We start from the raw sequence: 24,056 nt of genomic DNA, 5'->3' as shown, positions 1-24,056 counted from the left end.
CCCTGCCTAATAGAAAAATAAATGTATTTATTTTAAAAGCTTTACAACAGCTCAACTTTTAAAGACTTCAAGTCGTAAAGCGTAAAACATCATAAAAGATTTAGACGTTTTAACTTTTAATTACTACTACCACCACACATATAGAATAACAGAACCATCATGTTTCATTCTTAATAATATTCTACTCTTATATTGACCAACCGTAACCAGAACTATTAACTATAGCTTATTCCATTACAAAATTTATCACGCTTTAATGTATTTTTACCTCAAATTCAGTTGATGACAAATAATATGGATTGTGTGATGTAAACAGAAAAAGAGGGTTGTGTCTGACAGATATATTAATTTAGGCTCTATCTATTTTTGATATGGTATTTTAACAACCTTTTCTCCAAAAATGATGGGGTTTTAGCCATTTATTTTGAATGGTTATATGATCAATTTTTGACCAACTCGATCAATTTTAGGTTAAATATCAATTTTCGCTAGAGTTGGATTGGTATATGTTAGGTTTTGCTACCATGTTAAGTTTCATAGGTTATGAAATCTAAATCAATTGATGTTAAATGAACTAGCTTGTGTCTGCTAGTATTACAATAAAAACAAAATCGAATTACAGTAAATCTATCTTAGGGCAGTTTCAAAATAAAGAAGTTCGTAAAACAAAATTCAACTTTTTGCATAAAATATGTCTATAGTACATAACAAAAAAAAAACTTTACGCTAATTAATGCCTTTTTGTTTAATAAAAGAATGGAATCTCATTCTATCTAGCGAGGTTTTGATGGTAATCTATTTACAAATTGTTATTATCATGTTAACACCCTAAGCTGCTACTCAGAAGACTTATTTATGCCTAGATAAACTAATTAGCATTGTTGGGTCACTATGAGATTGTAAGATCTATCTTTAGAGTTTCAAGTGTGCCTCTCTTTTTTTCGTCCCATCTTGTCAATCTTTCTTGGATACATGTGAATGTTTATCCTTTCCAAAATTGCTAATCACCCGTGCTTTACATCGTGCCATTTATCTCAATTCTAAGCCTAAGTCTACAACTCATGATAGTAGTCAGTGTGAGAATATATTATAAAATTAAACTACTAACATTGATTTCAAATATTATAACATTTGATTGAAACGAAATATTGTAAAGGTAAAACCGACACACTCATTTTTTATATTGTTGTTGCATGTGATTGATGTCCATACCATCCATTTATTCTTCGTTTAGTTCCTTGTGTTATCAACTTTGGTACGTCTTAAAGTGTATTTTGAATCATTCGGTCTTTGCTCTAATAATATTGTAAATTCCTAAATATAGAAAATGGCAAGTTTGATATATATATATATATATATATATATATTTGTAGTCTATATAGACCATTGTGTTGACTATATAGTCTATATAAGCCGTAAGCATGCTAACCCCACCTTGGAAAATTTAAGCAAATTATTGGGAGTCAATTAATTTCCTTCTTTCTTTGGTAAACTATGTCTAAACTAAAATTTTGGCATATATGCATATCATGCGGATTACACAATAGCCAATTATATGCGCATATTATAAAAATTCTCAACCTATGTCATGAGAAATTTTGAGTCCGAGTAAACGATGCCAAATTAATAGATACAATGAGGGACACGTTATGTTTAGTGAAGCATAACTACTTCGGAACATCTTGCTTTCCAAGTTCTCTCTAATTAATAGGAATTCATATTGTTTCATTACAAGACTTCAAAATAATATTAAGCAAACTATTGATATATATATATATATATATATATATATATATATATATAGAGTTGGTCTAAATGATCAATTAATAAATTGTTAGCCTCAAATTATTTAGTAGCCTACATTCGTATACAGATGTAAAAAGAGGACACTTGAGAGACAGATTCCCAAAGAAAACTGGTAATCGAAAGCATGTGTGGTTTCAACTTTTAATGGTAATAAATGAAGGGAAGAAAAGTATTTTATTAATTATATATGTGCTGATGTGCATGTATACAAATGCATGTGGTGAAAGCTGGAATAATGCTGACAAATTTAATCCCAACATTTGATCTTTTGATGAACTATCTTACTTACCCAAATGAAGAGGATGAAACAGTTGGATAGATAAAGATATAAAGACCAACAACAACACTATTTCAATATACATGCATCGAACCCTAGAAGTAATGTTTTTGTCTTTAAAAAGGTGCAAATAGAGAAGACATGAAACTCAATTTGTCAAGGCTTCTTTCAATCGCAAGAGTTTTTTTTGCCCTAGTTTTAATTAGTGGTTTCTTTTAATAGTTACCTCAATAAAGTCAAGGATAAGGATAAAGTCAACAGTACTTCTATATAATTTTGATGTATGCACGACCGATCGATTTCAAGATCAATAATTGTCACGACAAGAGATAGAACTAAGATGTAGACATTAAGCTTTCGATGGGGACGATGCTAGAAGTGGTGTGGTAGGTATAAGTGTGGTAAATATGTTAACTGTGGTAGGTATAATCTGGATGATGATATCATCAAAATACTGGATGGTAAAGAGATGTCACATTACTTGGAATAAATTATTGGTGCATGCATTATAATGATGATAAAAAATTGTTCAAACTAGTCATATTTATATATTAAAATTGATTGTAAGAACAAAGAGAATTGGACATTTACTAGTTTAGTCGTTTATATATCATCCTTCTTTTTTTTTTTTGTAAATATAAATGAAGATGTTGTATGCACTTACAATATAGACTGGCCATAAGATCAAATATTTATCCGATCCATATATCTCATTTCTTGTAGTTATATTTAAACTTTAACACCAGATAAAACTAGAGACTTTAGAGCTAAACACAACAATGTTATTACTACCGGTCCGGGTCAATAAGATATTCAAATTGTAAAACTACTTAAACTTTTTTCGTATAAGAAGGTGCTAAAGTTTACCTCTTTTTTATTATATCGTGTTTACGGGTTAAGTTATCAGTAAATGAAATGATAATATTTAGAAGAAAAAATAAAATGGCACCGTGTGATGATAATGGATGACGAAGTGACGCATCGCATTGGGATCATGCTTTTAAAGAAAGTTTTAAAAATCAAATCAAACCTTTATTTATTTGTTCGTGATTTTGTTTTTACCTTTCCGTCCTGTAATATTGTCCTTACCCTCGTTACCAAATTTTCAAAAGACAAATTGATGTTCTGCTTTTATCATTTGAAAGCTTTGTTGAATATTTTGTCATTTCATTTGTCACTCGTTTATATATATATGTGCCATTGTCTTTCTGCTGAGACCGTACGATCTTGTCGTACAAAATAGTCAAGAACATATTCACATTGAAACCACTTCTTTCCAATTACGATTCACCTCCCTTTGAGGTTTCTAATTTAAACATGTTGTAATATAGCTAGAGAGAAAAGTTACGGACATACAAATCAAAAGTCTAGATGCATGCATGGTTAAATGGAGAAAGCTAAAAAAATCCTTACTCTGCCAAATTTGTATGGCCGAAAAGCAATTATATATGCCACTTAACCTAAAATTGAATTCAATATTTGACGAAAATTTAATGAAATGAATGATATCTTTTAAGACAATATTTATAACAAAAAAAACAGTAAATAAGCCAAGTAATTGGTTGATTCCATTTAATAATATTTACAAGGTAGAGAGAGCCCCAACTTTGGTGCTCAAATCAGTGAATGATTTATGAGAAAATTTTACAAAATCTTTTTTATGGCCTATATTATATGTATTTTGTTCCTTAATAAACATATCACACATATATGAATCGAGAGAAAAAAAGAAAACTCCATGATTTATGTCACTATTACAGATTCCTCCTATCTACATGAAAAGATGAGAAATGGAGATTTAAAACACAATGTCCAAATTAAAGCCCTTTTCGACAGTCAAAGAGAAACCACTTTCTCATGTGGTTTATTGAATCTTCCCTACCCAATCAGTTTCAGTCGTCTCCACTTTAAATCTAAATTTATAATCTTGATTACTTCCCTTAATTATTTATATAATTTTAACCTCTTCATCAGACACGGTCCTACCTTCACGTTACAGTACACTACTGTATTATAGTTTTTTTACCAAAAAATGTATATATTAATTGATAGATTATGCGTAGCTTTCAAATACATGAGGTAAGTTTTATTTGTATTTGTATTTATCCGTATGGACTGGTATGAGAATTTATTCAGGTCTTTCCATGGAAATATATACTTTTTTTTTTGTTAAAGATGGATATATAAACTTTATGACGAGATTGATAGATCATCTTAATATACGATATAGAATGCGACTATGCGAGACCTGGTTTGAGACAAATGTATTGGGAAATCAGAATGAGTGTTATGAGACAATTCCACAAAAGGTCCCGGTAGATCATATTTTTACATGTCCAGTGGATGGCTCCTGGTTAGTTGATACTTGATAGTGTCATATTTTTACATTTCTCTTTGGTTTTGGATGGTTCAATAATTTGTCCAACAATATTGACATGCGAACAAATAGTTTATCGAAAAACTTGACTACTTTTAACTCCCAACAAGTGATAGAGGAACCCAGTATATAGTTCATGGTGATTTAAGAAAATTAGTGTGTATAGATAAGTCACAACTAGCTAGCTAGGGTTTTGAGTTTTGACTACATCTCACGGGATCGGTAAACAAGAAACAATTAGGGACCACATCATTGATTTCCACGAACTAATGTGATAGTACTATTAATCAAATTAAACTACTTCATAAGCAATATTAGTATATAAGTATACTTAACAGTAAATTATTAAATAACGCAGATATCCTATGTGCTGTTCCCTGGAAGTAAACCATAAAGCCATCTTTCAACATTCAACCATCCACATGCACGTTGTGACACCATCATTATAAGTTATTCGAAAATTCACTAATTAAATAATAGCATAGATTATCAGCTTTAATTATATCTGTCCATATTCCTTTTTTAGTTTTCAGGAATATTGATTTGCATGTACGTAGCTGTACGTACTACGTAGGTATGAAACAGATACAAAACTCAGATATATTATTGTCATTACGTACTAGTTTTTCTTGCTTTACGAAAAATATCACGTGCGACGTACATGATAATAGGTTAAGGTCGAATGTTACATGCATGGACGAAACTTTTATTTTCTTAACTCTAAACACTTCAACTGCAACAACTTTTTTTCCATCCTCCACAAACAAGTTACAAGAAAATTACTTTTACCAATAAAAATAATGTTACAAAAAATAATTGCACATCATCTTTCATACCACTTGGTTTGGGCGATTTGATATCCTTCACTATCGTAGGGTCATTATTTAGTTAATCTCAACTCTTTTTGTACTTGTTTCTAATGTGTCAAAGATATTTTACTATGACACTGACTCGTCCACGTATGGCGATACAGTGGTGCGTGGTCTGGCTAGGACCCATAGCGTAACTGCGTAAGTAAATTCACTATAAACCTAAACTCTGCGAGTGGGCTACATAATTTAGGTTTACAAAATTTTAAAAGAAAAAAAAAAATACAAATTGACATCTTAAGAGGAAAAAAAGGGAGTCACTGGTCAAAGATTTGCAAACGATCTGTCGGTGCCTCCCATAGACCCTTTCCGTATAATAGCACAGCAAAAACTCTTGTGTTGCAAACCAAGTACATAAAAACAAAAGGTCCAGAAAACACCCTCGCACTAACTTATAGTTAGAGATAATGAAAGAGTGCGGTCCTACCTTCCCTCTCGGTGCACCCGCTTCCACCTGATTTTCAGCCTATCATGTGGGGAGCTCCCACGTGGAATGACCGGATGTTCCGTGTCGGAAACAAAATTCTATAAACGATCTAACCTATTCTCCATTGTATTTAATTTTTGTTGTCACTATTCAGATATTGTATAAGCTTGGTCTAGCTACTTTTTTCTTGAAATTTCCTATTGGATTTAACATTTATGGATCATCCCCGGAAATAACCGATATTGCGAGCCAAAATATCAACGGAAGGGTACAAAAATACGGGCTGGATTGTGATGTCATATTGTGATGTTTTTTACGAAACTTTCCATTGCGAATTTTACATATAAAAATTCTAAGAATCCTTTTAAAACCAATCATATATGCATAGGAAAAAATAATTCAGGAATATTAGTATGAAGTTTGACCTTAATTAACAAAAAGCGTGACTACTTTGAGGAACTTAACTTTTTTGGTAAGTAAAAAATTGTACCTAAGTATCTGACTTTTCAATAACATGGAACGAAATAGTACATATTCAAACACGAATTAAAGATTGTTACGCTATATGAACGTCTACGCATATACGTTATTTGTTAGACACCAATTTATAACCTAAAATATATATATATCAGTCACTTTCTAGCTACGTGCACCTCTCCATGACTGCATGTCTAGTACTTGAATTTAGCCTTGATCATATATATATATATATATATATATATATTTTAAATCTAACACAAAAATTTGACTGTTACTTCTTTTATACTGATTTACGTTTTTTCTACGGATTTTCTAAACGTGTTTTGATCGCATGTTTAGTATATTGGTTTTATTATATATTTTTATCAGTAGCTTTGATTGATGTTGAGTTTTGATTAAACATTGTTGCTTGTCCAATAAATTTTTGACTTAATTGTCAACGAAAGAATATATATATACTTTTCTGATAGGACAAGTAATTCTAAGTGTTTTATAATTAAATACATATGTACATATAATATTAAAATATTATAGATATTATTTAATCTTTTCAAATAAAACGGCTCACAAAACTGATATAGAGTAAAATCTCTATAAATTAATACTCTATAAATTAATAAATACTATAAATTGATAAATTTTGATGGTCCCAAGTCGGGCCAGTGTAAAAATTAACAATATTCGATAAGATAATAAGATAATAATTTTTTTGAAATCTCCATGTAAAATCTGGTCCCAATAATATCATAAATTAATAATCTTGTAAATATATATATATATATATACTGATATAATAGTTTATGTTTCTCCTAAAGCTCATTTCTATAGAACAATTGTAATGTTGTATTTTCAAACTATAATGATTTCTCTAAAATATTTTATAACATGTCTTACAAATAATTAAATTTTAAAGTTTTAATTTTTAGATATGCATCATTTACAATTTGATAATTTGATAGATAATTAAAATAGGAGAATTGATATTATCATAGATTTGAATTTATGTATGTCATGTGTATCAGTCAATTTGTCTATAGTATTTGTAATTTATTGTCAATAATGCTTTCTAAATATTACAATTTCAATTCCTAAACCATAAAATTTATAACATCCGAAATTTTAATCTTATTTTGCTATAATTGTTCCAATTCATAATTTTAAAAAATTTAAACAATTAAAAATATATCTATAAATTAATAATTATTAATTTACACTATAAAATAATAATTATTAATTTATAGATAAATTAATATCACTATAAATTAATAAAATGTCTTGGTCCCAACATTATTAATTTATAGAGGTTTTACTGTATATGAGAATTTTCGTTTATGTCTTTGTGATACACTTGCAGATAATTTTCTTTAATCCTTGATTTGGTCGTATAAATTGTCTATAGCTATTTTACAAGTAATTATTTTAAAAAGGTTAAAACAAAATCATTAACATGCGCAGACTATATTATATATCTTAATGTATAGCGTCTTTCAATTTCCTTAGCATCTTCTTCTAGAATTTGCTTGCACTATATATAATAGAACATTCCAAAACAAACAGTACTGAGAAATGAGAAGTTAACTAGATAGACAAGAATATAAACTGGAAAGCAAATGACACACTTTGACGGGAATAATATCTTTGCTATATATTACCACCTTGTTCTCGTATCTCATTCTAGTTAATACCAAGACTAGACTTTGAGCTCAAATATCACTATCCCCGATGTGATAATTCAGTAGTAATCAACAAACTGTTAAACAAATTCGAAAATTTAATTTTAATTTTTGTTGTGTTTGTTTGATAAAAATATTATAAAATTATTTTTAAAATGTGTTCACACCGAACAAAATGTTGAAAATATAAACTCATTTGATTTTCATGGATGACCAAAATGATAACAAATCGAGCAAAAAAAAGTCGCATGAAAATAAAATACGTGAAGGCACCAAACTAGTAGTAGTAAACACAAAGTACACGTGTCAACCAATCACTATGGAGTCCAGCTGTAATGGTCCCAAGTGCGATACATTGACCATAGCGTGAGAAACTCGAAAGCGAACGCCGTTATTTGTGTGTACCGGGAAACGGAAGGTGGTGTGTTGTGTTGTGTTAGCTTAGGGTTTTAGAAAAGTCTCTCGTGGGAGGAGAGGAGCTTTGCTGCCGGTATTTTGTGGGACAACTCCGTTAGAAACTACTGCGGATTCACCGGGGTATTGCCCGTTTCACGGTCCTGGTCAACCGGGTAAAAATATCCCGTTACAAAATCTGTGCCCTTTTGTATCTCTCATAAGCTTATGTTTGCTTTTTGTATCTTGTCACATTAGTCTAAAATTTATCATCGTTGCTATGTTATTTCGTTTCATTTTTCGAGTTAACTTGTTCTTAAACTTATTAGATTATGCAACATGATCATTTTTTTATCAACAATATAACATTCTAATTCTTTTTATTATCATAAAAAAAGAAAAACAATATAAGATTATTATAGTAAGTTTAAATCTGGACGGTACAATATACAACAATGACATTTGGTTAATTAGCTATTATATTGCATGTTGCATGATCATTTCATGACCCCCTTTTTTTTTACAGCACATGATCATTTCATTTTAGAGAATAATTTAAGTTAAATCAGTGGGCAGAACACAAAAACAAAAAAGTTAATTTTACATACTAAATTTTTTTTTTTAACTAAAAACTAAAGTGGGCTAATTCGAGAATATTAGTATATAGTTTGAATGTCCTTAAACTATTAAAAACCTTTTCTTCTAGCCAGTACGGGTATTGACCATTACGGAAAAATACAAAATATATAAATACAACTTTTTGTAATGAAAACGAAATAAAATAAAACGACAAGAATGTAAATTAAAATCCAATTAAACACGACTAGTAAGCCGTTCACTTAAATCCTGGATTTAACATAATGCGAAAGTACATTTACACCCTTCGATATCTTTCTTCTTCACCTTCCTCCTTCATCCCTCTATATATATTGACCCTAACTCTTCCATTCCTCCTCACACCCTTCAAGCTTCAACAAAACCAGATCAAGCTTCTTCACCGATATCACATCACTCTTCTTTAAAGCTCTCCTTTTTTCTAAACTTCTCTCATTTCGATCTTGTAACACAAAAACCCTAAACACGATGCCAGAGGCACCAAAGATCGTATCTTCTTTTGAGGTTTCTGATCAGAGCCTCGCGGAGAAGAACAAGAACAAGCTCCAATTCATCGAGGACGTGACAACTAACGCAGATGATGTCCAGAGACGAGTTCTTGAAGAGATCCTTTCACGTAATGCTGACGTGGAGTACCTCAAACGACACGGGCTCGGAGGACGAACCGACCGTGAGACATTCAAACACGTCATGCCTGTCGTTACTTACGAAGACATTCAACCTGAGATCAACAGAATCGCTAATGGTGACAAATCCCAAATCCTCTGTTCTAACCCCATCTCTGAGTTCCTCACAAGGTTTGACCATTTCATCTCTTTGTTCCTCTCTAACATTTTCTTGATTCTTTACGTTTTCTTGCATTTCTTGTTTTTTAGAAAGATCCTCTGTTCATGGTTCTCTCTGTTTTTGTGTTCTGCTTCATCACTTAGGCTAAGTTTCAAGATTCGAATCTCTAATGGGGTACTCAAAAAAAGTTTTTTTTACTTTTCTCATCCGTTTACTGTTTAAAACCTTTATCCAAAGAGCAAAAAAAAAACTACAACTTTTTTCTGATGGGTCTACTTTTGTCGAAATCATTGGAAAAAAAAATATGCCTAACATGGTGTGGTTTATGTTGATTTGTGTGTAAACAGTTCTGGGACATCTGGTGGAGAGAGGAAACTGATGCCAACAATAGAAGAGGAGCTAGACAGAAGATCACTACTCTACAGTCTTTTGATGCCTGTGATGAACCAGTTTGTTCCTGGTCTTGACAAAGGCAAAGGAATGTATTTTCTCTTCATCAAATCCGAGTCCAAGACACCAGGTGGTCTCCCTGCTCGTCCTGTTTTAACCAGTTACTACAAATCCTCTCACTTCAAGAAAAGACCTTTTGATCCTTACACCAACTACACAAGTCCCAACCAAACCATCCTTTGTCCTGACTCTTACCAGAGCATGTACTCTCAAATGCTTTGTGGTTTATGCCAACACAAAGAGGTTCTTCGTGTTGGAGCTGTCTTTGCCTCTGGTTTCATCAGAGCCATCAAGTTTCTTGAGAAACATTGGCCTGAGCTTGCACGTGACATTAGAAACGGTACTCTCAGCTCCGTGATAACTGATCTTTCCGTTCGTGAGGCCGTTGGGGAGATTCTTAAACCGGATCCTAAGCTTGCTGATTTCGTCGAGTCGGAATGCAGGAAAACCTCTTGGCAAGGGATCATCACTAGGATTTGGCCAAACACCAAGTATGTTGATGTTATTGTGACTGGAACAATGTCACAGTATATTCCAACTCTGGATTATTACAGCAATGGTTTGCCTCTAGTCTGCACAATGTATGCTTCTTCCGAGTGTTACTTTGGTGTGAATCTCAGGCCGCTCTGCAAACCAAGCGAAGTCTCTTACACTCTCATACCGAACATGGCCTATTTCGAGTTCTTGCCTGTTCATCGGAACAGTGGAGTCACTAGCTCAATCAGTCTTCCAAAAGCGCTCACTGAGAAAGAACAGCAAGAGCTTGTTGATCTTGTTGATGTCAAGCTTGGTCAGGAGTACGAGCTTGTAGTCACCACATATGCTGGTAAGAAAACCAACCACCTTTCATTGATTTGAACTAAATCTGATCATCTTTGATTGATTTGATTTATATGGAATCTTTAGTTTTCATCTACTCATATAAGATTGAATTATTGTTGAACCTTTTCTTGTTTTGTGATCTTTATAGGACTTTACAGATACAGAGTAGGTGATGTCATAAGCGTGACTGGTTTCAAGAACAATGCGCCTCAGTTCAGCTTCATATGCCGCAAGAACGTGGTCCTAAGCATTGACGCAGACAAAACTGATGAGGTTGAGCTTCAAAATGCAGTTAAAAATGCGGTAACACACCTTGTTCCGTTTGAAGCTTCCCTCTCCGAGTACACTAGCTATGCGGACACATCATCTATCCCGGGCCACTACGTCTTGTTCTGGGAGCTCTGCTTGAATGGTAACACGCCAATTCCTCCCTCGGTCTTCGAGGATTGCTGCTTAACCATAGAGGAATCACTGAACAGTGTGTATAGACAAGGAAGGGTCAGTGATAAGTCCATTGGACCGTTGGAGATCAAGATTGTCGAGTCAGGGACTTTCGATAAGCTCATGGATTACGCAATAAGCTTAGGGGCTTCGATCAATCAGTACAAGACACCAAGGTGTGTGAAGTTTGCTCCGATCATTGAGCTATTAAACTCTAGGGTTGTTGATAATTACTTCAGCCCCAAGTGTCCTAAATGGGTCCCTGGTCACAAGCAATGGGGGAGTAACTAAAGAAGAAACATTGAGGAAGAAGAGTCTCTATGAGTTCTAGTCCCATTTGAACTGTTTTTGTAATCATATGAATATCGATGAAAAGTGATTAATTATCATGTCTTGTGTGTCTAATTTTAATCTTTATTTTAAATTTTCTCTACTGTTTTCGTTCTAAAATATGTTTAGTTCCTAGTCATATGTACATAGCCGGTGTATGTTATCTCTTGTTGACTCTTTTAAGTTCTCCAGCCTTTTAGAAGTTTTAATCCAGTTTTACTGTTCTTGCAATTAGACAGGGTTTAAAGTAAAAAAATCTATAATATTAAAAGGAAATATTTTTAATAAGTAGACATAGATTAAGAGATTATTACATGAAATATCATTAAAAACAGAATAAAAATATATAAATCATGTATCCAAACATATTGATAACCTCCATGACCAAATAGGTTGATAGCCGAACCAAATCGGATGCAATTAAATGAGATAACCCAAATGCAATATTTTCCGCAACTAAATCTAAATGAATCTCGAAAACTCATGACACAATATCGAACAGTTCACTGCTAGTATTAATACCTACCATAAACAATGATGCAATTAAGTGAAACACATAAAAATCGGAAATAACAAATATGGTAACACAATATTCGTTTGTATATGCCATTAAATCTAAACAAATCTATCCACGTAAATTAAGTACTACACTTAAAGAAAAGAAAATCAACCCACGTAATTAGCACATCATACTTTATTTCTTTCCTTATAACATTACAATTATTTTGCTAATATTAGAAAAATTCAATCTCTTCTACAAAAATATATATGCGGTTAATAAGAAAAACATATTTGACAATTTATACCAAAATTTCGGAAAGTTAACATAATCTGCACGATTTTGAAATATTCTAATTTACAAAATCTTAGCAACTTACCAAATGTTAGCGACTTACATTTTAAACGACTTCTTTTGTTGTATAAATATCGCAGTAATCTAAATACAGTAAACCTCTATAAATTAATACTCTATAAATTAATAAGCACTATAAATTAATAAATTTTGCTAGTCCCAAGTTGGGACAGTGTAAAAAATATCAAAATTCGATAAGATAATAAGATAATAATTTTTTTGAAATCCCAATGTAAAATATGGTCCCAATAATATCATAAATTAATAATCATATAAATATATATATATATGTATATGCTGATATAGTAAAGTATGTTTCCCTTAAACCTCATATCTATAAAATAATTGTTATATTTGTATCTTCAAACTATAATGATATAAAATATTCTATAACATTTCATAAAACAGCTAAAACATTTAAAGTTTTCAATTTCTAAATATGCAACATTTACATTTTGATAGTTTGATAGACTATTAAAAATACGATAATTGATATTCTTATTCATAAATTTGAATATTTATGTCATGTGTATAAGTGAATTTATCTACAATATTTGTAATTCATTGTCAATAATATTTTTTAATTATTTCAAATTTAATTCCAATACCATAAAATTTGCAACATCCAAATTTATAATCTTATTTTGCAAAAATTGTGTCAATTCATAATTTTTTAAAAATTAAACAATTAAAAATATACCTATATATTAATATCACTATAAATTAATAAAATGTCTTGGTCCCAACATTATTAATTTATAGAGGTTTTACTGTAATTTTCAACTCAACAAAAACTCTCAAATCTATATTACGCTAAAACTAAAACCTTTTTTTTTTTTCAAACAACCAAAACCTATTAGCTTCTTGTGTTCTTTGTTAAATCCTTTTTTCCAGATTGTTATATGCATGTTAACATGTTCCGTTTAATCTATGTCTCTCTTTTTATTTATAATTATTTGTTCTTTCTTAGATTTTATTTAAATAAACTAACAACTACAATGTGTTTATGTAGGTTTTACAGTAAACATAGCTGGAGAAGCCTAAGGAGCCATCTCCTAATTTAAGATCATAAGTTTAAACTTTTTTATACAGAGATTATAACATATGCTAATTTTTAGGGTGGTCTCAATTTTCTAAGTATAATTTTAAGAGTATGAAAGATGGATTATTTTTAAATAAGACAATGAATTCTGAAAGTATTCCAGAACCTGTATGAGTTATCATTTTCTATATTATTCTGTTTTTGTGTTTTGATTAAATAGTTTCTGTTCAATTTATAAAGCAAATGAGAAGTTAAGAGGATTAATATTACTCAAGTTTATTTGTATAAAATCAACCCCGCACGTATGTGCGGATGTGAATATAGTTATCATTATTATAACATACATTACATTACGCATAGAATGAGAACTTTACTTGTTTTGGTATTTGCTTCAAAAGGCAAAATCATCATAAAGCCATAATTCTCTCTGATTGTTATGCGTTTTTAGTAAATTACACAACTATAGTTTTCTATATACCATCGAGAAATGAACAAGAATCATCAAAACTCAAAAGGTTCAAGGATCGAAAAAGAGATTATTTTTAGGCTTCAAGGGATATAATTAGTTGATTAAATAATAGAGCGCATGTAGATGAGACATTTTCAAATTTCAAGTTTTAATGTGTTAGAATAATATTCAGCATCTTCATTCTATTATGTTAAAAGAAATGAATGTAGTACAAAGTTCTTCCCCATAAGAATAGATTTTAGATTACGATAATATTTTTCTTTTCAATTTTAAGAGGCAAAAACAGAGATTAAAGACATATATTTGTTTTGATTATTGGTATCACCATTCACCAACATTTTTTATACTCTTACCTAATATTGAAACCAATTTTTGTTCACAATCATTATCATGGACTACAAAGAGAATGACATAAACTTTCAATGATTTTGGTATGGCACAAAACCGAGTGTCGGTTATTTGCTGGATTTGTCACGTGGCCATTTAGACAATCACTCAAAGAAATACTTACACGTGTGGCTTAAATTTTTGTTTGTTGACCTTTTGACCGGAGAGACCACTTAAGGTACACCGCACGTGCAGCGCAATTAAAACTTTGTTCCCTATCTGGGCTTACAGTGTAGGCTCATTATTCTTGGCCCAGTGTTACTGTAGCAGTAAAAACGACAGTGTATTATGATGTGTTCTGGATTTCTAATTTTCCATGTCTCCCTGTTTTAAATTCAGTTTCTTTTAAATAAATAACACAACAGTGCCTCGATTTTTTTTGTATGACAAATAATTTTTTTAAATGTTTTTCATTTTGCTTCATATTTTATGCTGAAATTTCTCCGCTAAGGCCATCATTAATAGGAGAACACCAAGGGTGTTCTAAGCCCAAAAAAATTATAAAAATAATGAATAGTGGCTTAGAACACTTTTTTTAGTTCTTTATGTAGAACTGATTTAAGCCCAGTTCTTATTTGACGTGGCTTCATGTGATTGGACGAGATTTTTTGGAAAAAAAGAAAATATTTCATTTATATAAGTATGCAATTTAAATGTTAATTTATAAGTTTTTATAATTGTAATATGTTTAAGAATATTATATTAATTTATAAGTATACAATTGCTTTTATATAAGTAAGGCCATCATTATGGGAGAACACCAAGGGTGTTCTAAGCCCAAAAAAATTATAAAAATAATGAATAGTGGCTTAGAACATTTTTTTTAGTTCTTTATGTAGAACTGATTTAAGCTCAGTTCTTATTTGACGTGGCTTCATGTGATTGGACGAGATTTTTTGGAAAAAAAGAAAATATTTCATTTATATAAGTATGCAATTTAAATGTTAATTTATAAGTTTTTATAATTGTAATATGTTTAAGAATATTATATTAATTTATAAGTATACAATTGCTTTTATATAAGTAAGCAATTTAAATGTTAATTTATAAGTTTTTATAATTTGTAATATGTTTAAGAATATTATATTAATTTATAAGTATACAATTGCTTTTATATAAGTAAGCAATTTAAATGTTATTTTATAAGTTTTTATAATTTGTAATATGTTTAAGTATATTATTTCACTATATCTTTATTCTAAGAACACCATAATTAGTTCTCCCATTTTTTTTACCTATGATCTTAACAACTGATGTAACATTATTTTTACTATATATTTAATCTAAGAACACAAAAAAAAGTTGTCCCATTAATGATACCCTAACATGAAATTGTATATGCTTATTCGAATAATAAATAAATTAAGACTTAGTTATGCCACATCAGAACAATAGCATGATAAGTATAAACTACAAACAAACATGCTCATCATGGGCTGTTGACAGTGGAACATACGTGTATATATACTATACGTATTGTACACTGATATAAATACACATACACTTACTGACATACAGTGACACACAAACCACAAACATTACACTAATTAATGCAATGTTTGTATGTCTCCTGACCTTTATTATATTGCCAATATTATCATCATAATGTACATCTTCTTTTCACGTAATTTTCATTCATTTTCCTAACCAAATTGGTTAACCCGCTGCCTATAGGCTATAGCATTATTTTTTTTTACTAATTTCCTTTTCTACTATACGTACTGACATAATGCGAACATTTTTTTTTTTAATGGCCGAAAGCTGTAAAGAGAAGTAAGAAATTATACAAGTGTAAACTGAATTAGATAGTTACCATCGTTTATACCAGAGTAAAAACAAGATATAGTTACCATGAAGTGTTGATGGTGGTGTATTTTCGATTTCAATATGGGACGTACAAGTTATCTACTTATGCTGAAGTCACTAGTAATTGAAGATTTCATGATTTGTCAGTCTTTTTCGAGTTAAGAAAACTTAGCTAAACAATTCATGTTCTATAATTTTCTTAAGACCTATATATATCTTCATCTTACCGAAAACTAGAACTACAAGGACCCACAAAAATAAATAAGCAATATTTGGAAGAAAACAAAAACTAAAAAAGAAAAAAAAGGAATAAGAATTGGCATCGTCATTGGAAATTATATCTTAGTAGATACCATGATTCATCGAACGACATGAACATGATACTTCTTTTTCGGGTCATGCACATGAATATCAACTTATACCTAACATTGTGTTGCCACTCGTTCATGCAGCAAACTATTGAAATTGGGATGTGAACTTTGTTATTATATTAACTCTTTTTTTTTTTGTCACAATATTAACTCTTTTCTATTAGATTGTTTGTGTGTGTGTGCGCGCGCGCGCGTGTGTAGAGGAATTAATTGTACTAATCTCTATATCTACACTATCGTCTAAGAATCCTTCAGTAATCCTCGTTTTGGAGCATATTCGAATCCATGATGCTCAAGCTTAAACGAACCCTTATAATTAAGATTAAACTAATATCAAAATGTTCCTGTAGTATACTCCGGGTACGGTTGATAATGAATGAAAAAAGTAAAGAAGTGCTGAACATTGTAAGGTATTAGGTATACTGTACATTTGAGTATAATATTGTGGGTGTGTTGATTAAGAAAATAATTTTCACAATCACAAAAAAAACTCACTGAGTTTTGGAAAAACAAAGGAATAATAAAAAAAGAAATTTTCACATATCACACCAAATAAAAAAAATCTTTCACCAAATGACAAAGTCATATTGACTTCACATGAAATATCCACTAACTAAAAACTGACAAAAATGCTCTTGTAAATGGATAACTAGTTTTTCGTTTAGTTATCAAACCATTGCAATCGTTTAGTTTCTATATAACAAAAAAAAAATTGATTGTAATTAACTTTTAAAAAAACAAGAAAAAGGGAGAGAGATAAACACAAAATTCATCATCTCACCATGAAAAAGTTAGAAAATTTGGGTAAAATTTCCAATTTTTAGTTTCTTTGATTCTCTAATAGTTAAACTACTTAATCCGGCAAGTTTGGGTCTGTACAGTTCCGACAAGTTGGGTGTATACAATTTCGGTGTGTTAGAAGATTCAGTGAGTTTGGTTGTGTATAATTCCGGCGAAAAGAAGAAGTGGTAAAAATTTCCAGCAAGTTTGGGTGTGTAGAATTCTGGCGAGAAGAAGAAGAGGAGGAAATGCCGATGTGTTTGAGTATGTAGAACTCTGGTGAGAAGAAGAAAATGAAAAACTTTCCGGTGAACAACAGCGACAATACTAGCTAGGTTTGTAGAAGAAGATACAAGATGACTACAAAATTACAGTAATATCCTTCATTAATACGGACTTATGGACGTACACTAAACAAAATAAAGTTATGTACGTACACCAAACCGCAACATATAGTATACATACACGATTTGACGTAAACGTACACAATCCTACACAAACTCTAAAAGTTAAACTCTAAGTTATATATGTACACTTCTCCGACTGATCCGCGGCTGCTGTTTCTAACTCACTACTGTTGCTAAGCTCCCTTCGGGAGAGTGAGCTACACACGGTCATACAAACTTAAATGTACACAACCCCTAAGAAATTAAGCCTTAAATTGTATATGTAGACAATATTGACTTAGATATACACAACTCCTATACAAACCCTAAAAATTAAATCTCAAAACATATACGTACACAATCATATTGACTTATAACGTATATGATCGTATATATCGATTTAACGTACATAACCACTAAATAGAATCTAAAAGATAAAATTAATTGTATACTTACACAATCATATTGACTTATGCTTAACAAGTTTTTTTTTCTTTGAAAATCAATCATCACTCTTAAATTCACCTAAAAAAACCTTACTATGTAATCCAAATAATAGAGTTAATATATCAACTTATTGTTTCTCATTTTTTTCAAATACCACAATTTCTCTAACAAAATCATTAGAATGAAATAGTTACTATTCTTTTGTGGGGGAAAAGAGATCTACTATTTATGTTGCCTAACAAATAAAAGATATTTACTATTTGTAATTGTGAGAATGTGATATTGCATCTTTTAGTTATACAGATCTTTATGTGTGATTGTGTCACTTATCTCCCTAATTAGTCTCAAACAATATTAAATGACATAGTTTGCTTTATGATGATTGTCTTCGTGTCTCTCATATTGTGATACCCCGGCTTTAGAGACTTGCAGAGAGGTTTAAAATAATTGATTTGGCCACCTATGTCACCAAAGTGCAATTATCTTCTCGGTCAAGGGGCCTGAAAGAACTCCACAGTTAAGCGTGCTTGAACTGGAGTAGTCTCAGGATGGGTGACCTTCCGGGAAGTAACTGTCGGAACTGTGCGAGTGAGGACAAAACACATGGAAAGATCATGTGGTGATTTGTAGGGATGGTAACAAGTCTTTAAAGCCTTCCGGACATAGCAAACCGGTCTTCAGATATGGATGGGCTCACGGGCCTAGTGAGAGGATGTAAAGCCCATTAAGAAATGTGGGTCTAGGGACTGGGTTTGGAAATGGGGTCCATAAAGAGGTGGCGGTCGGGGCGTTACACATATACATGTTTTGAATGTACGTACATGTTTTAAATGTTATATTAAAATAACTTGTATACATACATGTTTTGAATGTTTTGTTTGTAAACAACCTGTGTGTTCATATGTACATTAACATAACTTGTGTGTTCATATGTACGTACATTAAGATTACTTGCGTACGTACATGTTTTGAATGTTTTGTTTATAAACAAGCGTATTAATATAAATTATTTTAATGTGTATGTATATATGAATGCACAAATCATTACCATGTACGTACATGGTAATGGTAATATTCGAAACTATTTTGAACTATAAAAATTAAGAAAATAAATATAATTTGAAAAAATAGAAAAATTGAACTTAAAATATAGAGAAAAATAAAATTAACTTAAATTATGAAAAATATAGTTATAAAAGTTTAAAGAGAAAAATGAAAAACAAAAGAAAATGAAAATTATTATGCTCTCTCTTGTAATATTATTTTATTATATTTTTATTTTATAAATTAAATGCTAAAATCAAAATACTGTAGCTAACTAAAGTGGCAAAAAATTGATTACACCAACTACACAAATATAACAAATCTAACTGCATGTGGTTTGGTTTAAGGGCATTTTCGTCTAAAATATGGCTAGTTGCTAAACTATGGAAGAAACATTTAATTTTGACCAAGTATGTTAAAAAACTCACTCTATGGCTAATATATATAATTTACCCTAGTAAAAATTTATCAAGAGCGAGCTATTTTTCTAGTTTGTAAAAGGACCTGGCCGATATAAAACAAGTTTAAAACGCTGATTGTAAACTTCAAGCAACACATTTTTTTTTATAACCAATAACTATTAACGTAAATAAGAGTTAGTAATCATTGTTATGAGTGACTATTTTTTTTTTCTTTTCACGGCACGGCTCACTGGCCTTATGACTCCCACAAGGGGAAGAGGAATTGCATCGAACTCCTGGTGTTTAGCTACCCAGTCAGTCGTCATAGCCAATTGGCTTATGGGGATCTCTTTGTCATTGTTCTGAGTGACTATTGAAAATTTTAGTACCTGAAACCATTTCAAGTCTTCATTTTAGCGGTAGAGTTTTAGTAATTGCAAGTAATGTCAACACTAGTTTTTTTCTACATTACAATCCAACAATTGGGCCACATTTGCTAGTAATGGGACTTTACTGGGATTCAATAAATATTGCTCTCTCACTTTGCATCTTTCTTTGTTGTTTTTTTTATGATAAGTTGCTTAAAGTTTTAATATATATTTTTTTTTACAAAATATATCATTTTACATTTCTGATGTAATTTTTGTTAGTAAAAAGTTCAACATTATATGGTAAAAGTGTAAACCGAGAAATTAGTTAATGAAACCCAAAAAACAAAAAATTCAAGTATAACAAAAGTTAACTAATAAGAACAATGACGACGCATATTTGTTTAGAGTGTAACACAAGTACAAATCATACATATCTATACGTAGAAACAAAGACAAGAATTATTGCTGTGAAATAATATCATGTATTTTAAGATAATAATTAAACCCGAAAAATCACAAAAGTCCCCAAATTGAAAGATAAAGAATTATATGATTTATAAAAACAAGAACCAAACTGTTTTTTTCTTTTTTCTTTTTTCTTATTGAATACCATAATCGTCTGAGATCTAAGCAGTAGATCCCTTGAGCTTCTTGGTGATAGTGGCAATGTACTTGCCTTGGTGAAATGCTTGTTGGAGCTCCAGCTCTGTTGGCTGCCTCGAACCGTCTCCTGCAAATGTTCCAGCTCCATATGGGCTTCCACCTTTCACATTCTCCATCTCAAACATTCCCGCGCCAAATGTGTAACCAATTGGAACAAATAACATCCCGTGGTGGACCAGCTGAGTTATGGCCGTCAATCTATAGATTACAGAAAACGTTTTCGATAAGTATATATATAAATAGATTGTAAGAGATGATGCCAAGTGTTGTTTGTTCTTGATGAGAACTTACGCGGTGGTTTCCTGGCCACCACCTTGAGAGCCAGTGCTGTAGAAGATACCAGCTGGTTTACCAGCGAGTGACTGAGTCCTCCAAAGTCCACCAGTTGCATCCAAGAAGGCTTTGAACTGAGCAGCCATCATACCAAATCTTGTTGGGAAGCCAAAGACAAACCCATCAGCTTCAGTTAGCTCGTTGGGAGTGATGATTGGGGATTCACTCTTTGGTGGTGCGCTCATCTTAGAAAGTGCTTCTTCTGGAAGTGTCTCTGGTACCTGTTGACAACAACAATTCATCAAGTCCAATGATTCACATAGATTTATATAACTAAGCAGCCTAATATGGTAATTCATGATTTGAGAATATGCAACAACACATGTTATTGTAAAAGAGTTGCAGCAAGAATCAGGAAACACGAAACCTCGATAAGCAGAGTCCAAAAAAGAAACATGTCCTCTTAGTCAAATCAAAGTCAGTGAAGCAGAACACGTAATACCATATACCAAGTAAACAACGCAGAGAAAAGTAATGAAGCTCTCTATGAGTCTAGAAATTGCAAAAGCAAATGAGCAGTCAAGAATCCAAAATTAAGAAACTTGAAAATGGCAATGGCCCAAACTACTTAAAAGACTCAATCATAGTAGTAAAGACACACTTCATAGCCTTTTTGTGTTATTGTTAGATTGACAATGCAAGAGTACTTCAGTAACAGAAACAAAGTAGTTAAACCCCTTATCACCTGCCATAGCTTGGCTTCAACACCTTCAACAGAGGCAGCTCCTTTCCTTATCTCTTCAGCCAATTTCTCAACATGACCATACATAGAATAGTACCTGCAAATGTCAAATGACTTCAAAAGTCAAAACTTGAGATCAAACCCCACCAAAGCCACTTTAAGAATCCATAAAAGTTCAGTATCAAAGATCCAAAATTGAATCAAAATACCAATGAAACAACATATAAAGCAAATTGCTTTATCACAAAAGTAGAGATTCAGGCAGCCAAAAATCATAAATCAAACCATCACAAAGTAAGGAAAATTCACATAAATCAAACAAAACAATTGAAAAATTCGTCGATCAACACTGATCATATAAGATCAAATCAAAGTCAGTGAAGTGAATCAGAAAGCGAACGCATGGCTTAAGAGCGTAACCCATCATCAAAATCGCAAATTTAAAACCCACCAAAAAAAAAAAAAAAAAAAAAAAAAGGAGAAAAAAATGGAAACTTGAAACATACACGATATACACTTTAGTCGCCATCGAAGTAGAAGTACTCCTCTCGAGAATCTATGAAGAAGATACTAAATACGTTTTAGAGAGATTGATTGATTGTTCAACGATCCGAAAATGGAGAAAGCGTATTTATAGAGTTGGAGAAGATGATCTCTGTGTTCTTCTTCTTCTCTATCCTTTTTTTTTTTTTTTTTGACATAAATCTTTTTTTCTTCTTTTTTCTTTATTTCTTTCCCCATACTCTTTAATTTATCAAATACAACCCCTAAATATTTGTTCAACTTAGGGGTGTATTAATAATATCTAGTGTATAAATAACATATCTTATGTTGTTCACATAAAAAAAAATTAAAAATGGCTTTATTAAATTTTTGTGGATTTTTTAATTTATATTAATTTCCCTTTTTCGATATTTGAACAAAAATATTTGCAATTAAACTTTCATGAAAATTAAAAAAAAAATCAAACATAACGTTTGTTTAGTAAATATTTATACGAAAAAAAAACATCAGTTTGAAGAAACAAAATGTTACGCCTTATCTTTAAATATTAAATAGAAATCACATTTGCATTGTCATACTTTAGGTAAAAAAAGAACATTAAAACACATAATCGCATGATGTCATGTTTTTTGTGTGTGTTTATAATTACATTAGCTAACAACTTAAGAAACAAAACTAATGGGGCGAGTTTGAAAATTCGAATAATATTAGGGGGTAGACGTGGTCAAATAAAAACGCAGTCGTTTGGCACCTGGTCTTTGTATTGGATGGAAGAAAATAAAGAAAAGTGGGGTTGGTGCGGGAAATGAAAAAACTTTGGTTTTATTTAAAACAAAAAAAATGATAAAAATAACATAATAATGATGATATATTGCTGTCACGCTCATCATCATCATGTTCGTTTTCCCTCAATATTGTTTTTAATTTCTTTACATAACAAAAAAAAAAAAAAAACAGAGCTTTCAGCTTATACTTGTTTTCTCTAGAAGATGTCTTTTCAAAACCTGAAATTATGGTGTTTATCTATTCAAAAATTACATGATTAAATAACTAATCAATCTAAACACAATACTGACACAAGATGTTTAGTGACTAACATGTCTTAGTTCTATAACTAAAAAAATTTGTAACACAAAATGGAAGATTATAAATGTTATAATCAAACTAAAATCGTCATAAAATCACAAATTTATCGAATTCAATTTTTTTTTTACCATACCAATCATTCAACCTCATTTTAGTTACACCTAATGCATAGCCAGCACATAATTCACAACTAATTTGAATCATAAGTTATAAGAAACTATGGATAAGATATTTATGGAGAAGGATTGAGAAATTGAGAAAGTGAAACAAGTCAACGAATATGGTCCGAGCCCCATGAAGACAACACCGAGTAGGTGTTAAATTGACCGGAGGGTAGGGTCCAACAAATCTTGTCCGTCCGATCTCCGAAGAAGACAATCTAGATTCTAGCCACTGGATCTCGTTCTCGACGGCTCTTTGATCCAATTCATATTCCGATTCCAAGCTCTTGCATCATCGCTCTCGTCATTATTATTATTTGTTCTTTTTTGACTTGTAATTTTCTACATCCAAGCATAAAACTACGACGACTATGTCTAATTTTCCAACCAATAATAAGATAATATATAACACAGTATAAAATTACAACTATACGTTGTTTGACGATAGATATATATACTATAGTAATAGTTGTGATACGAGATCAAATAAATGAATGTGGACGTGATTTTGACGGGTCATCCTA

General features: G+C 31.2%; 2 protein-coding genes across 2 annotated transcripts; one reads left to right on the top strand and one right to left on the bottom strand.

Annotated features, from left to right (window-relative positions):
• Positions 1-9,205: 9,205 nt before the first annotated feature.
• On the top strand, positions 9,206-11,948 carry LOC104763454 (indole-3-acetic acid-amido synthetase GH3.6-like). The gene is made up of 3 exons (XM_087499244.1): positions 9,206-9,714; positions 10,051-10,979; positions 11,124-11,948. Exons 1-3 carry the CDS (start codon positions 9,386-9,388, stop codon positions 11,705-11,707), a joined length of 1,842 nt encoding a protein of 613 aa, XP_087355370.1. The 5' UTR covers positions 9,206-9,385; the 3' UTR covers positions 11,708-11,948.
• An 8,505-nt stretch (positions 11,949-20,453) lies between these two features.
• On the bottom strand, positions 20,454-22,524 carry LOC104761467 (NAD(P)H dehydrogenase (quinone) FQR1). The gene is made up of 4 exons (XM_010484553.3): positions 22,288-22,524; positions 21,785-21,878; positions 21,058-21,320; positions 20,454-20,964 (listed from the first exon to the last, which is right to left on the bottom strand). Exons 1-4 carry the CDS (start codon positions 22,308-22,310, stop codon positions 20,730-20,732), a joined length of 615 nt encoding a protein of 204 aa, XP_010482855.1. The 5' UTR covers positions 22,311-22,524; the 3' UTR covers positions 20,454-20,729.
• Between the last annotated feature and the right edge of the window lie 1,532 nt (positions 22,525-24,056).

Source organism: Camelina sativa, chromosome 18 (genome assembly GCF_030686135.1).
Source record: "Camelina sativa cultivar CO46 ecotype springtype chromosome 18, ASM3068613v1".
In the NCBI taxonomy this organism is placed as follows: Eukaryota; Viridiplantae; Streptophyta; class Magnoliopsida; order Brassicales; family Brassicaceae; genus Camelina; species Camelina sativa.
This window is presented reverse-complemented; position numbering and strand designations above follow the sequence as displayed.